We start from the raw sequence: 15,040 nt of genomic DNA on the forward strand, positions 1-15,040 counted from the left end.
GGCTGGTATGGATGTCGCCTCAGCTATCTTGGGAACTTTCTCTCATTCTTTCAGTGCTAATGACTCCAGCAGCAGGCATGGGCCTTCCTGCTTACACACTCAAGGACAATGCAGACAATACTGGAGGAATCCAGGGACAATGGAGACTCCTGGACCCCTGCCCTCAAATGTCTTCCCTCTGCACCGGCCAAATCCTCCTAGCTCCTTAAGTCTGACTTCCGCCAGAAAGCCTTTCCAGAAAACTTGGGCCAAATCAGTCTTTTCCTTCCCTGACAATTTGCTATTGTCTGGAGTTAAGAGTTGTGCTGGGTAATTATGACTTGTGAGTCCTGCCTCTCCAACAAAATCCAAAGCTTCTGGAGAGTAGGGACCCTGGCATGAACTTCTTCCAGGAGAACTGGCAGAGCTGGATTCAGCTCCAACCTTCTTCTGCACCCAGTTGCATTATCTTGGGAAGGCAGTGCTCTCCTTTCGTCTGTTTCTCATTAGGAAATGGAGGTCTAATCCCAACCTCATAGGAAAGTTGATAATGCACGTAAAACACTTAGCATAAAGTCTGGCACATAGTAGGTCCACAGGCAATGTTAGCTGAATGACTGACTGGAGGGATGGATGGATGGATGGATTCTTGAATCTTCCACTGCACAGGATGTTCAAACAACACAGTTTGGGACTTGCATGGAGATCATGCCTCCCAGTTGGGCCATGTGCTTCTGTGCCTTGTATTTCACTCACCTTCCCAGTACTGAGGTGGACACAGGGCCAACTCAGAGCACATCCAATCAGCAAAAGCTCCTTGTCCTCCCAACAGGACAAAACCTGCAGACCCCATGGTGAGCTTGGGATTTGACTGAGAAGGTTCCCAAGGTTCTCAGTCCCAGGGAAAGCCACTCCATCTCTCTGGGGAATGCTATCACTTGAGCAGAGGCCAAGGGGCAATAGACACCCACATCTGAGAAGCAGGCGCTGGAAAAGCCCACGTGGCAGATACACAGCTTGGTATATCCCTGCCAAGGCCAGCCCAGGTCTGCCTCCCCCATGCAGCCCGTCCTGACTATACCAGCCCTCCCAGGTCAGCCTGTCTCCAGATCCAGCAGCCTGGGCCCACTTGAGAAGGAACGACAACTTTGCAGTCAGACAACCTATACCCCACTCCCAGCTGTGCCACAGACTAGATGGGTAACTTGGACTAGCCATCCCCCCTCACTGTGCCTCAGTTTCCTCCTCTGCAGAATGGAGATAGTAATGCCCACCTTATCAGATTGTTTCAAGGATTACATGAGATAACACCTGGAAAGACCCTGGTGAAGGGCCTGGCTCAAGATATGGTGATGGTTTTGATCAGAAGGTGTCAGCTGATGACTTAAGTGACTGAGGTCACTGGGAGGAGACCCTGGAGGTCCCAGGGCAGAGAAGAGACTGCTCTGTCCTCAGAAAACTCCTAGGCCTCTGCTCCTCTGGCCCAAGGGTCACAGAAAGGCAAAGAGAGGAGAAGGAGAAGAGGTGTTAGAGTTCTAGGGGCCACTGGGGCTAGGATCTATGGGGCCTGAATTTCAATCATCCAGCTCAGCAGAAGATCCAAAAAGAGGCATGATCCCAGTTCCCAACTATTTGAGAACTGGAAACACCAAACAAGGAGAGGGATGAGTCAGCTGGGGTGTGGAGGGGAGACCAGGACCAGGAGGTGGGGACCAGAGCCAGCTCCTTGGGGGAGAGCCATGGGGAAGCAGGGGAGAGGGAAGTGGGGGCAGGGACCCAAAGGGGGGTTGGGAAGGGGCCAGAGGCAGCTGGGATTTCCTAGCCCCACCCCAGGACAAGCATTTGCAGGGTCACCCAGGGCCACCTCTGAAGCCCTCCCCATGCCCAGCTCCAGGCTGCTCCTCCCTCCTGATCCATGGACTGAGATTGGAGAGCGATGGGGAAAGAAGCTAAATGTCAAAAATGAAACACCTGGATGTGATCCACCCTAGTGGGGAGGGAGCCAGTCTTACCCAACAGCCTGAGCCCAAGGCCCAGAGTGGGGTGGCAGAGATCTCGGTGCCTTTGTGTTCCTCTTTCTCTTTAGTTGTTAGTTTCTTGAGAGTCCATGGGTGCTGGATTTAGACCCATGCGGAACCCCCAACCCTGGCAAGTGAGTGCTCCCTGGGCAGGGTCCTGCCTCCTCCAGCGTGGACCTCAGGGAGGAGGGGGCTGGGACCTCGTCTGCCTCTCTGTTTAAGATGCATGAACATCCCTTCTTCTGCACCCAGGGGAGCCACTTGGCCACACCACTTGTTGCTCAGGGCCCACCAACTGCACACATCTGGGAAAGGGACAATGCATCCCCAGGCTCCAGCCTTTCCCAGGCCACACCCTGGGGTGTGCCCCCCCCTTCTCCCTCTCCAGGAAGGAGCAGATCAGGGTGGAAGGGTGGACTCTGTCCTGCAGCTGCAGCCTAAGTGGGAGGAGGGGGTCAGGCCGGATCAGATGCAGTCACATCCGGGACTTTCAGATGGCAAAAGAGAACCAGAGGGCGCAGGAAGGATTCCTTTGCTAGTCATTCACTCAATAAACATCTGCTGAGCAACCACAGTGGTACAGGCCAGCCGCCGGGAACCCTGAGTCAAACACCCCACTGGCCTTACACTCAGCAGGAACTAACTAGGCTGACAGGGCAGCTACCGATTTTCCAACACCAATCTGATTACAGGCACCGCTGAGTGAGGTACAGCCACCTGAACATCTCATAACCACCTGATCATCTCACAACTACCTTGCATCATGATCCCTATTCCACAGCTGACCTGAGGCTCAGAAAGAGGAAGCAAATTGCCCAAGGTCACACAGCCCACCAGGCCAAGTCAAGACTTTCCCCGTGGCCACACTGCCTGGAGAAAGGGGCCCTGAGTCCAGTGAGGGAGCAGACAAGTGGCAGAGGGCAGAACAGGCATCCCAGTTTGTCCAGCATCCTCCAGGTCTCCGCAGAGAGCAGAGGCTCAGAAGGACAACTCCATGAGGGGCCCAAGGCAGCCCCTTTCAATCCTCAGCAAGGAGCCTGGGCCTTCTAGGCCTGCTAGCTTCCTCGTTCATTCACTCAACAAATGTTCATGTGCACCTACTGTTTTTTACCTACTGTCTACCTAAAAAAAACCAAACCTGTTGCCAATGAGTTGATTCCAACTTATGGTGACTGCTTGTGTTACAGAGTAGAACTGAACTCCAATAGGATTTTCTTGTCTGTAATCTTTACAGAAGCAGATTGCCAGGACTTTTTTCCATGGTGCTGCTGGGCGGGTTTGAACTGCCAACCTCTCATTTGGTAGCCATACTTGCCCCCCCATCTCAGTTAATGGCAGCTCCATCTTTCTGAATGCTTAAGCCAAAGATCATGGGAGCATCCCTGATTCCTCTTTTTCTGTCTCATCCCATACCCAATCCATCAGCAAATCCTGTTAGCCCTACCTTCAAAATATATTCAGGATCCAACCTCTTCTCCCCACTTCAATTGCTCGTCTGAGCCCCCATTGTCTGTGGCTTAGATCACTGCTTCCTTGCTTCTGCCCTTGACCCCTAGGTTTTTTTCTCCACACAATTTGGCTCCTTCAACAACTTCTCATCTCACTCAGAATCAAATCCAAAGTCTTTTCCACAGCAAGGCTCTGCAGCCTGATCTCCCCCTGCCAAGTCTCTGGCCACATCCCCTACCATGCTCCCCCTCACTTATCCGGTAGACATGCCAAGCACACTCCCACCTCAGGGCCTTTGCACTAGCTGTTCCCTCTGCCTGGAATACCCTTTCCTTAGATATGTGCAGGGTTCACACCCTCACTTCCTTCAGGTCTCCTTCTATTCAAATGTTATCTTATCAGAGACTTTTCCTGACCACCCGCCCCATCTCATTGCTTTCTCTCCTCTTCCTTGCTTTAGTTTTTCTTTCCAGCATTTATCACCACTTGACATATTAGATTTATGTCTGTCTTCCTGCACTGGATATAATGCAAGTCCCATGAGGGGAGGGAACTTGACTGTTTTGTTCCTTGCTGTAACCTCAGCACCTAGAACACGGTCAGATACTTAGAAAATGTTCAATAAATATTTGTTCAATGAATTTGAAGACTAACACACAGGCAGAGAACTTTACAGAATATTTAATCACAGACATCATTTGTTCATTCATTCATTCATTCAACACACACTGTTAGCCTTTGTGCACCAGAAAAGAAACCAAAAAAAAAAAAAAACCTCTTGCTGTTGAGTCGATTCCAACTCATGGCAACCCATGTGACAGAGCAGAACTGCTCCATAACATTTTCTTGGCTGTAATCTTTATGGAATCAGATCACTGGGACTTGCTTCCACAGTGCAGCTGGGTGGGTTCAAACCACCAGCATTTAGGTTAGTGTTGTTGTTGTTGCTCTATGCCATCGAGTTAATTTCAACTCATAACAACCCTACAGAACAGAGTAGAACTGCCCCATAGGGTTTCCAAGGAGCGGCTGGTGGATTCAAACTGCCGACCTTTTGGTTAGGTTAGTAGTTGAGCACAAATCGTTTGCACCACCCAGAGACCTCTGTGTACCAGTAACCCCTCTAAAATCCCGAGCAACAGAGAAACAGGGCACCCTCTCCATGCCTCCGGGAAAGGGTTCTGGCAGGTAGCTGCAAGCTGGTCCCAAGGACCTCAGGAATGCCACGGATGCCCCACTGATGCTCTGAGGCCCCCACAGCCCTGGCAAAAGGGGCATCAGGGAAAGGAGGGGAGGGTGGGTTATGGGGGTGGGTGAGACTTGAAAGCCCCACATTCTCCGGCCTAAAAGAGCCACCTTGTTCACGGGGTTTTCAGGACGGTGCCCCCAGCCCGCCACCCCCAGCAGCCATGAGCCACTCCCCTCTCAAGGCTGCTATTGACCCAGCCCGACGCCACCAGGCTGGGCAATGAGGCTGGCAGCTCCCCGCGAAGCGAGTTCCACACATACTTCTGGGTTTCAGTCAGCCAGCTCTGGGAGCTAGGATGGCCAGCAGGCTCCAGCCAGGCCCTGAGAGCAGGAGGGGGCGGCAGGGCCAAAGAGGCCACAGCCGGGTTGTGGCAGCATTCCAGCAGGGCCGGGACCCTTAGCCCAGCCTCCCCTTTCCTGGCAGGAGGGAGATGGTGGGTAGGGAAGGGCACAGTGGTTCCAGGGAGATGGTGGGGGCAGTGGGGTCAGGAGCTGCTGCGGACCGGCTAGGAACGCCTTTCTCCTTCTCTAGCCCCTCACCCTCACCGGGGGACTGGACCCAGGGAGACAACATGCCCCAAGTGGTCTCAGCATCCAGAACCCACATGTCCAGCCTGCTGGCGGCCTCTGAATCGTGGCCCAGATCTTTCCAGAGCCTGGGACGCCCCTCCCGCTGTCCCTCCTCAGACTCCCTCTCCCCAAGGCCAGCAGCCCTGGAGCGCCACAGACTCACGGTAAACCTCAAGCCCCCAGGGAATAGCCAGGGAAACCCAGGAAGGGCTCCATGCTGGGGGCTGGACCCTGGCTGGGCTGGTTGTTCTTCCCCCTCCCCAACCAGCAGCTCAGCAGGGTCGAGGGTCCCCTCACTTCCCACCGCAGGGTAGGACCAGCCTGGCCCACTCAGGCTCTCAGGCTGCTAGATGAATTCAAATATCTATAAAGACTCAGGGAATACTGGATGAGGAAATCAACGAATTAACAAACCTACAGATGAACAGGTAACCCCACAAATGACTCCCCGAGAGTTCAGTTTTGTCCTAAGTCCCACCAGGGCAGGCCTTACTAGGAGGTCCCGTGACACCGAGGCACATATCCTGAGTGCCTCTGTCACCATAGACAGTCCCTGTTATTTCCTGCCTGAGGTAGCCCCTGCACTACCTGGGACCTGAGTTCTTACTTTTAGCAACTTCAATGCCAGTGGCTAACTCCTACTTACCGAATAAGGAGCCCTGGTGGCACAACGGTTAAGTGCTCAGTTACTAGCCGGAAGGTTGGCGGTTCGAACCCACCCAGTAGCTCCATGGGAGCTCCATGGCAGAAAGACCTGACAATCTGCTCCTGTAAAGATTACAGCCTAGAAAATCCTATAGAGCAGTTCTACTCTGTCACATGGGGTCGCTAAGAGTTGAAATCAGCTCAACTGTGTCTAACAACACTGATTGCCTGCTACAAGCAAGCAAATGGGGTGGAATGGTTAGGAGAATTTCATCCGGCTTCAAAACTTAGCTCGTGGCACCACCAGCTATGTGTGTGTGTAAGTAACTGGGCAAGTTACTGAACCTCTCTACGCCTCAATCTCCTCAGCTTATGGAATGGAGACCATACATGCAACAAAAATGTTTATAGAGCGCTTACCACCTACAGGCACTAGAGATACAGCAGTGAACAAAAACAGGTAAGGTCCTGTCCTCGTGGAGCTTAAACTGGGCAAAGGGTGGGGTGAGACAGATAACAAAGGAGTGATATGGGAAGAGAAGTAAAATAAAGCCGGGTGAGGGGACAGAGCATGATGGACAGCAGTCAGGCACCTGAAGGAGGTGAGGCAGCAGGCCATGAGATATCTGGAGACAAGCGTTCCAAGAAGAAGGAACACACAGCACATGCAAAGGCCCTGAGGTGGGAGTGTTTGACGTGTTCAAGAAAGAAAGACCAGGGCAGCTGGAGCAAAGCCAGCAATGGGAAAACTGGCAGGAGGTAAGATCCCAGAGGGAGTGGGGAGGCCAGATCTCACAGGGCCTTGTGGGTCATATTAAATCAGGAGCAATACTGGGAGTACAGGGAGGTTCTGAGCATGGGAACAATGTGGGTTACAATGAGGACTAGTTGAGAAATTCAGTGCTGGCACATAGTGGGCACTCAAGAAACGTAAACTATCCATACTGTCTGTCATCATCTTCCCACCCCGCCACTCTGCTCACATGACTTCCAAGTCCTGAACCCAATCAGTCACCTTCTGCTGCCCTCCTTCCGTCCCTCTCCTGGGCCGGGCTTCAGACCCACAGATCCTGACTTGCCTGTGCTCAGCCTGAGAACAGGCCCAGGCCAAGCCAGGCGGGGTCCAAGCCAGGCGGGGACCACGACTCCCCTACACAGGAGAAGGAGGCTCCACCTCTGCCCCTTCCAGCCTCGGCCTCCCTCCCCAGACTGGGAATCCCCGGAGTACACTCAACTCCTTCCCAGTGGGTCTGGAGAAAGGGGGCAGGGTCAGGGGACAGCTATGTCAATGGAAGGGCTGAGGTAACTCTGCAACCCACTGAGGAGCAGCCAGGAAGGAATGGCTCCTCCAGTTCCCGGCCTGCAGTCTCCCCAGCTGAGGCAGGAAACAGGTATCTCAGTGACTTCCCTCCTCAGCCCTGGGAAATACCGTTATCACTGTGGCCTCCTCAAAAGTTCTCTCTCCTGGCAGCGTTGGCCCCAAGAAAGGAAGGGCTAAGGCCCCAGCAGGAAGAAAAGGGTCAGCAGGCCAAGGCAGGCTCAGCCCCTTCCCCCAGCAGGCTCCCCACCTCCTCTGAACTTACTCCCTCACTTAATCACAGACAACTGTTTCCTGCAGTCCTGTCTCCTGTTCCTGGTGAGGTCCTGAGCTCCCTAAGGACCATCTTACCCTCTGCTTGTGTCCTACCCACACCCAACCCACTACTGGCTGGCAGACATGAACTGGAAGGCAGAAGAGATAAAGGGCAGCAGGCAAGGAGGAGCTCAAGGCTTACTGGGGCACTGACCTAGGAACCTGATCTCACTTATGACTCACAACAAACTTCTTGCTCCCATTTTACAGGTGAGGAAACTGAAGCTCAGAAAGAAGAACTTGTCCCTGGTCACACAGCTGGTAAATGGCAGAGCTGTTAGGCTATGAGCTCTTTGCAGTCTACCACCATCAGCTTGGAGCGGGAGAAAGAGTGAAGACATCGGTCAATGTGGTTGCTGAGGAGGTCTACAGCCCCACAGGATCAGAGGTGTCTGTGATCAGAGCTCCCAACTATGGCCCACGAGCCTGTGAGTTCTGGGAAAGCATAGACAGGGCCTGTTCTTACTCACCAGTGTAACCCCAGCCTGGTGTCTGGTGCACAGTAGGTGCTTGGCAAATAGCTATCGAATAAATGAACAGCTGTACTCCCAGTCACCACCATGGAATGTCGCTCAATGAAGACTTGTTGAATGAACAAGTGAATGAGACGGTTGGCTGCAGTTCGGGAATCAGAACCCCCTACGTGGAAATTCCTCACATATAGAGCAAACAGCCCCCACACCCTCCCCATTCCTGCCACTGTAAAGCCTGTGCTATGTAGCCAGGAGCCCCTCACCAGGGGGCAGAGTAGGGGGAAGGTCAGGAAAGGAAGAATGGAGGGCTGTTAAAGACATCCTATGTGCTGGGGGACTGAAAGTTCTGTGGGGCCTTGGGGAAACAAAAAATCAGTGTTGGGAGTGGCATGTTCAGATGGGAACAACTGGATGTGTCCAGGTGAGAGGCTGAGACAGGGCATTAAGGCGACTGCCCAGATTGGGAGTGGAGAAGGTACTAGGTGGATGGGGCAAGTGGGGTGAGGGGTCAGGCCTGGGGTGGGGGGTTAACGAGTGACTCAGGAGGGCAGAGGTGAAATGAAGCCATCAAGGCAAGAAAGGGAGTCACTGGTGGCCACCGATTCAGTCACTGGGTAAACACTGGCCCAGTAGAAAAGTCCCTCTGCAGGCTCCAAGGACAGCAGGGTGGAGGCAGGGACCGACCGTGACCACCTCAAAGGGGTTTGGGACAGCTCTATGGCGCACTGTGCTGGGCAAGCCCAGCTCCCCAGATGTGCTCCCACCCACATCTGCCACTAGCTCCCTGCCCACTGACCGTGCCCCACCCTCCTCAAGTTCACTGAGGTCCTCCTGGGGCCTCTCCTGGCCAAGCACCTTCTAGGCTGTGGGATTCCTGAGCCCAGGATTCTCTCTTCCTTGAATGGGCCCATCCAAGCTCTGAGCAAGGCTCCCCCACTCTGCACCTTGCGGACTTAGGAAAAGGAAAGCTGAGGAAACTCAGATCCACCGGGGGTCCACTGCACACCAGGCCCACACCGGGCACTTTCACTTACATTCCATCCAATCCTCCCAGCCACCCTGAGGCTATGCACTTTGAGGCTATGCATTTCCAGTTCCCTGTACACAGGGAGCCGGCCTCAGACAGGTTGATTAGCTTCCCCAGGTCACACAGCTACTCAGGGCACTGCAGGGATTCAACTCCTGAGCTGTTCTGACTCCACGGTCAGAACACAAGCCTCAAATCTGTCCCCAACGGTTCTTTAATTGCCCCTGCGCGGGTACAATCTCCCCAACGGGAGAGATGGCAAGGTAAAGGTCAAGTGAGGCTTGATAGGGTCCCTATCACCACTGAGTGCCCCTTCTGCCAAGTTGGCGCAGAAGGGGGTGCCCTGGTCCTGCCAAGTTCCCACCCTGCTCGAACTTTCTTCTCCTGGTCCCCAGGAATGGCAGGCCAGGCCACCATGCCCAGCGCAACTCGGAGGCTCGGCAACGTGGCCCGGGGACCCACAAGCTCCCACTCGGGTCGGTCTTGCCCCCAGCCCCACGCAGGGTTCCCTGAGCACCCTCCGGGGCAGTCCCCACTGCACAGGAGGGCGCCAGCCTGGGCCGGCCGGGGATCCCTGGCGGGCGCCGCCTTCCTGAGTTGGAGTCCCGGCCACGCAGCCTCGGGCGCCCCCGCCAACTTGGTGAGCTCGGCGAGCTGGCCCCGTGGCGCCCCCCAACCCCTCCGCTCCGAGCACTCACCGCTAGCAGCTGTCCATGCAGCAGCAGCAGCGCCAGCAGCAGAGCGCCCGCCGCCCGCCGCCCCATGGCCCGGCCCGCTCAGCTCGCTATCTCCTCCGCGCTCGCCGGCCTGCTGAGTCCTCAGGACAGCGCGGCGCGGCCCGGCCCGGCCCGCTCCCTACCTCTCCCGCCCCTCTCCGCCCGGCCCCGCCCACGCTGCCGCCCGCCCCGCCCCCGGGCCCCTAGGCCCCGCCCCGGACCGCCCCCGGGCCGCCGGCTTAGCTCGTCCAAGCCGGCAGCGCAGCCAACTGGGCCTTTGTCTGGGCCCCCAGCCCCCGCCCCGCGGGCCGCAGCCCAATCCGGCTCTCCGCCAAACCCGGCCTGGAGTTTGGGGTGGGACGGGGGCCCTGAGGCTCGAGGGGCGCCAGAGCCCTGAGCGCGGGACCGCTCCCTCCTTCCACTCGCACCCCCTCCCGCATGCTCACCTGCACATGCGACAGGGCCCTACCAACTTTCAGACAACTAAAACCCGCTCTCACACCCTTTCACACTCCACAAGACGTGATTCCACACACAGGCCACTTCAAGAACTGCGAGCGCACGCAGGCGCACGCAGACACACGAACACACACACGCAACTTTCGCACACATCACGCACACCCGACACCCACGAGCAGCTTTCACCTGGACAGTTTCATACACACCCACGCAGACTGACAACACGTTCACACCCACAACTTTCACGCATTAGCGCACTCGTACGAGACCCATGAACACTCCACAGACAAACTTTCACACTGTTGCACTCACCTTTGATATACTAAAAACTTTCCTCACAGGTTCACGTGACACTATCTCTTTACAACTTTCACAGACTCAAGCCCTCACCTATACAGGTTCAGCCATTCACATTCGATTCACGTTTTTACACACAGACTCACATAGGTCAATCCCAACAAGGCAGGAAGAATAAAGACAAATTTTCACACACGAATTCCTCACAGAGGCTCACAGTTCCCACATAGGCCCATGTAGTTTCTCACGTCCATATCAGTCTGTAGTTTTTACATTTTCTCACACAAATTACAGTGCCTTACAGGGGGCACTCAATACTCACTGAGCTCACTGAATGCCCACTACCCGCACCACCATCCACGTAAACCACTCATAGACCAATTCTAACTCACATAACACCCCAGAGCCAGAGATACACCAACATACACACCCAAGGCCCAGACACGGACAGACCCTGCCAAAGCCCCAGTCACGGATGCTTGAGTACTAAATCACAGCCCCGGATGATCCACCTCTGACCCAAGCTCACAGGCAGCACAGACCATGCCCGCGGGCCTTAACACTGCCTACTCTCAGGTCTTTTCTGCCTGAAAATTTCCAGGGCAGCCCCAGGCTAATAGGTGGAGAAAAAAACTGTTGTGTGTATGTTTCTTGAAGCTTTGAGGAAAACCTTTGAGTAATGATAAAGGGAGGAGAATAAAAACTGAATTTTCCATTGTTTCTTCCATGAGTTGCTAGGTTCCAGAGACTCAGGACTGGGTCTGCAGCCAGGAGTGAGGTGAGCTGTGGATAGAAACAAATGCCCGCACTAACAGGGCGGCACCAGGCCTGGCTCCGGAAGGCGTGTTCTCTGCGATAGGGTCCTGTGGGCTCCCAGACATTCTGGGGCCTTCCACCAGGGCACCTGGGACATTGAAAAAATGCTTGCATCTGACTCCTGTCCCAGCCAGATGGCCCATCTCCAAAAATCTGGGTTCTTCTCTGCCCTGTGGGGCACACTGTTGGGGGTCCAACTCAGAGCTGTGAGGGGCAATAACTACATCTGCACTGGTTCAGTCAACTCCCCGGCCCCAACCCAGACCTCAGGCACAGCAGCAATGAATAAAGCCTATCTCTGCTTCAGACAGGGAGATAGGGGTGATCAGGGGAGGGAAGGACGTCCAGCCTCTGCTCTCAGGTGGGGAAAAAGGACATAGTCTCTGTTCTCATGGAGTTCTCAGTCTGATAGAGAATCTCAGCTTTATCACCTACTACCTGCTTAACCTTGAGTAAATTATTCAACTTCTCAAAGTCTCAGTTTCTTCATCTAGAAAATGAGGATAAAGTTAAGACCTCCTTCATGGTGTTGTTATGAGGATTAAGATGAATTTATATATATGAACCAAAAACCAAACCCAGTGCTGTTGAGTTGATTCCAACTCATAGCAACCCTATGGGACAGAGTAGAACTGCCCCAAAGAGTTTCCAAGGAGGCCTGGTGGATTCGAACTGCCGACCTCTTGGTTAGCAGCCGTAGCACTTAACCAGTACGTCACCAGTGTTGTTCCCAATCTGATGGTGAAATGCAGTCCCCATGCCAAGGGTCTGTTGTCTGATAGAAGGTGATAGCTTTGCACTTGGGAACTCCCTGTCTGATGAGGAAGGCTTCAAAGCTCCACTGACTTCAGGCTTGGCAGGTGGCCAACCCCAGTGGCAGGATTTTTCCAAGGCTTTGCCTGTCCGTGGAGGCTCAGCATCCATGACAAATCACGTTTCGTGAGCTGTCTTGGGTTTGTTCCCCACCTCGGGCCCTTTAAGTCCTAGAGCTTTGGCTTCTTGGATGATTTGCTCATGAGCAAAGGGGAAAAGGAGAACAAGCAACCCTTTGTAGATGTTTGGTCAAGGCTAAGCCAGAGCTATAAGTCTGCTTCCTAAAAGAGTTTGAGGAAAGAGAGTGTAGGCTGACTGGGGACTGGAAGGAGCTGGGCTGACGCGGAGGGCAGGAAAATATGCCCTGTCTAGAAAAGTCTTACAGAGCAACTCCACCCTACCCCACCCCTGAGGATTGGTCATCCACCTATTTATTCTGCATCCTCTCCCTCCCTCCTAAGAGATTTGGCTGGGTCTGTTTTATTTTGCAGTCCCTGATATCTTTAGTCACGCTCTCAAGTTGCTTTGTCTAGGCCTTAGCTATCTCCTCATATGGCATGGAAGAGGCACAGAGGCAGAGCTCCTGGGCTTTCCGTAATTGTACTGTATGCACTCACAGCTCAGGGTGCTCCTCACCCTCTTTCAAAGAGAAGCCACTCAAGTCTCACACAAGGTTCTTTGAGTAAGGAGGGGCTGCAAGAGTGGGTAGGCAGGGATGGCCCACCAACCTGAGAAACAGGAGCTGGGGAACTTCTGGAACCAGCAGCAGGGATTTGTGGTTCATCTGTCCGTCCCTCCAAAACTGAGAGGACCCAGCTCTTCCTGGCTTCTGTTCCCACTCTGAATCTTTTCTCTGCCTCAGAGTTTCTGCTCACTCATCTTACGTATGTTCCTTTGTTTATTCATTTGTCCATTCAGGGTTGCGGTGGATGATTGAGCAGGTTGTTCACTGAGCTAGGGGTACACAGCCAAGTGGCCAAGTAGGGGCTGCAAAGCACCCTGGCAGATGCAATGCTACATCTGCCCACAGGGGGTGCCTTTTGTTAATATGCACAAAGGCTCTGTATGGCCTAGCAGCTGGTGCTCCTGCATTCATTCAATAATGAAATTAAATACCTACTAAGTGCTTTTAAGTGCAAGGGCTTCAAGGCTTGTGTGGAAAATAGATGTTGGCAGAGTGAGGATCTATGTTTTTGGATGGAACAGGAAATTGGTGTGAAAAGGAATTGGAATGGAGGAAAGGAAACAAGGAGATGGGGCTGGAAAGAAGAGGAAGAGGAGGAAGGAGACAGTTCTAAGCAAGCACTGAAAGTTTCCGTGAAAGGGAAGGACCCCACGAGACCCGGCAAGATCCAGCCCTGTACACCTCTCCAGCCACGTCCCTCCCCCACATGGTCTTTGCAGGTGCTGTTCCTTCTCCTAGAATATTCTTCCCACCCAACGCTGCCCCCCACCCGTCACCCTACTTCTCTCCTTCAGGATTCAGCTCAAGCGTTCCATCTCCAGAGAACCTTCCTTGACCTCCCAGGCTAGGTCATGTCCCCTGCTACACTTTCCCACAGTTCCTTTGCTTCCCGCTCTTCACATTTTGACAACTGTAATAATTTGGAATATCATTTAATCTTATGAGGCATGATGAAGGCAGGGAGTCCATCGGTCTTGTTTCTGTCTTGTTCTCAACTATGTCCCCCGTGATGAGCACAGTGCCTGGCACAAAGTTGACACTCAAATAATTTTTACTTGAATGGAAGAATGAGCTGGTTCAAGCATGGCATAAGGCTTAAATGTAATGTCCCTCTCCTGGCTTGTACAGCGAGACTTGTGAGAGCTGGAACTCAACGGTACTGCCCTGTTTTTCTGGTTCTCGAAAGTTTTCTGCCTTTTCCCGCTTGCAGCCTTACCACTTTTCTATCGCTTGTTTTAGTGGAAAATATTTGAGTTTTCCCTACCTGACAGGTTTCCCTCTTAAACAGATTCTGGCTTTCACAGGTTTTACTGTATTTTCTGTATTTATGGATAACTTTGAGAAGAATGAGAATTCCAGAACACTTAACTGTGCACATGAGGAACCTGTACATAGACCAGGAGGCAGTCATTTGAACAGAACAAGGGAATACTGCATGGTTTAAAGTCAGGAAAGGTGTACATCAAGGTTGTATCCTTTCACCATACTTATTCAATCTGTATGGTGAGCAAATAATCCGAGAAGCTGGACTATACGAAGAAGAACACAGCATCAGGAATGAAGGAAGACTCATTAACAACCTGCGTTATGCAGATGACACAACCTTCCTTGCTGAAAGTGAAGAGGACTTAAAGCACTTACTGATGAAGGTCAAAGACCACAGCCTTCTGTATGGATTACACCTCAACATAAAGAAAACAAAAATCCTCACAGCTGGATCAATTAGCAACATCATGATAAACTGAGAAAAGGTTGAAGTTGTCAAGGATTTCACTTTACTTGGATCCACAATTAACTCCACGCAAGCAGAAGTCAAGAAATCAAACGGCGTGTTGCATTGGGCAAAATCTGCTGCAAACTATTACGAGCCCAAGAGACAGAAAGGGCCACATGAACCAGCGACTACATCATCCTGAGACCAGAAGAATTAGATGGTGCCCGGCTATAACCGATGACAGCCCTGACGGGAACATAACAGAGAACTCCTGAGGGAGCAGGAGAGCAGTGGGATGCAGACCCCAAATTCTCATAAGACCAGACTTAATGGTCTGACTGAGACTAGAAGGACCCTGGTGGTCATGGCTCCCAGACCTTCTGTTGGCCCAGGGCAGGAACCATTCCTGAAGCCAACTCTTCAGACATGGATTGGACTGGACGATGGGTTGGAGAGGGATGCTGGTGAGGACTGAGCTTCTTGGATCAGGTGGACACT

The 15,040-nt window shown here is 53.1% G+C and overlaps 1 protein-coding gene across 7 annotated transcripts in view; it reads right to left on the minus strand.

Moving 5' to 3' along the window:
* HSPG2 (heparan sulfate proteoglycan 2) overlaps window positions 1-9,846 on the minus strand; it is a 117,869-nt gene extending 108,023 nt beyond the window's left edge. For all 7 annotated transcript variants that reach the window (XM_064281436.1, XM_064281435.1, XM_064281434.1 and 4 more), the window contains exon 1: window positions 9,741-9,846. In XM_064281436.1, coding sequence (XP_064137506.1) covers window positions 9,741-9,806 — 66 coding nt within the window. In that variant the 5' untranslated portion in view covers window positions 9,807-9,846. The remainder of the gene's footprint in view (window positions 1-9,740) is intronic.
* Between the last annotated feature and the right edge of the window lie 5,194 nt (window positions 9,847-15,040).

This window comes from Loxodonta africana, chromosome 3 (assembly GCF_030014295.1).
Source record: "Loxodonta africana isolate mLoxAfr1 chromosome 3, mLoxAfr1.hap2, whole genome shotgun sequence".
Classification (NCBI taxonomy): domain Eukaryota; kingdom Metazoa; phylum Chordata; class Mammalia; order Proboscidea; family Elephantidae; genus Loxodonta; species Loxodonta africana.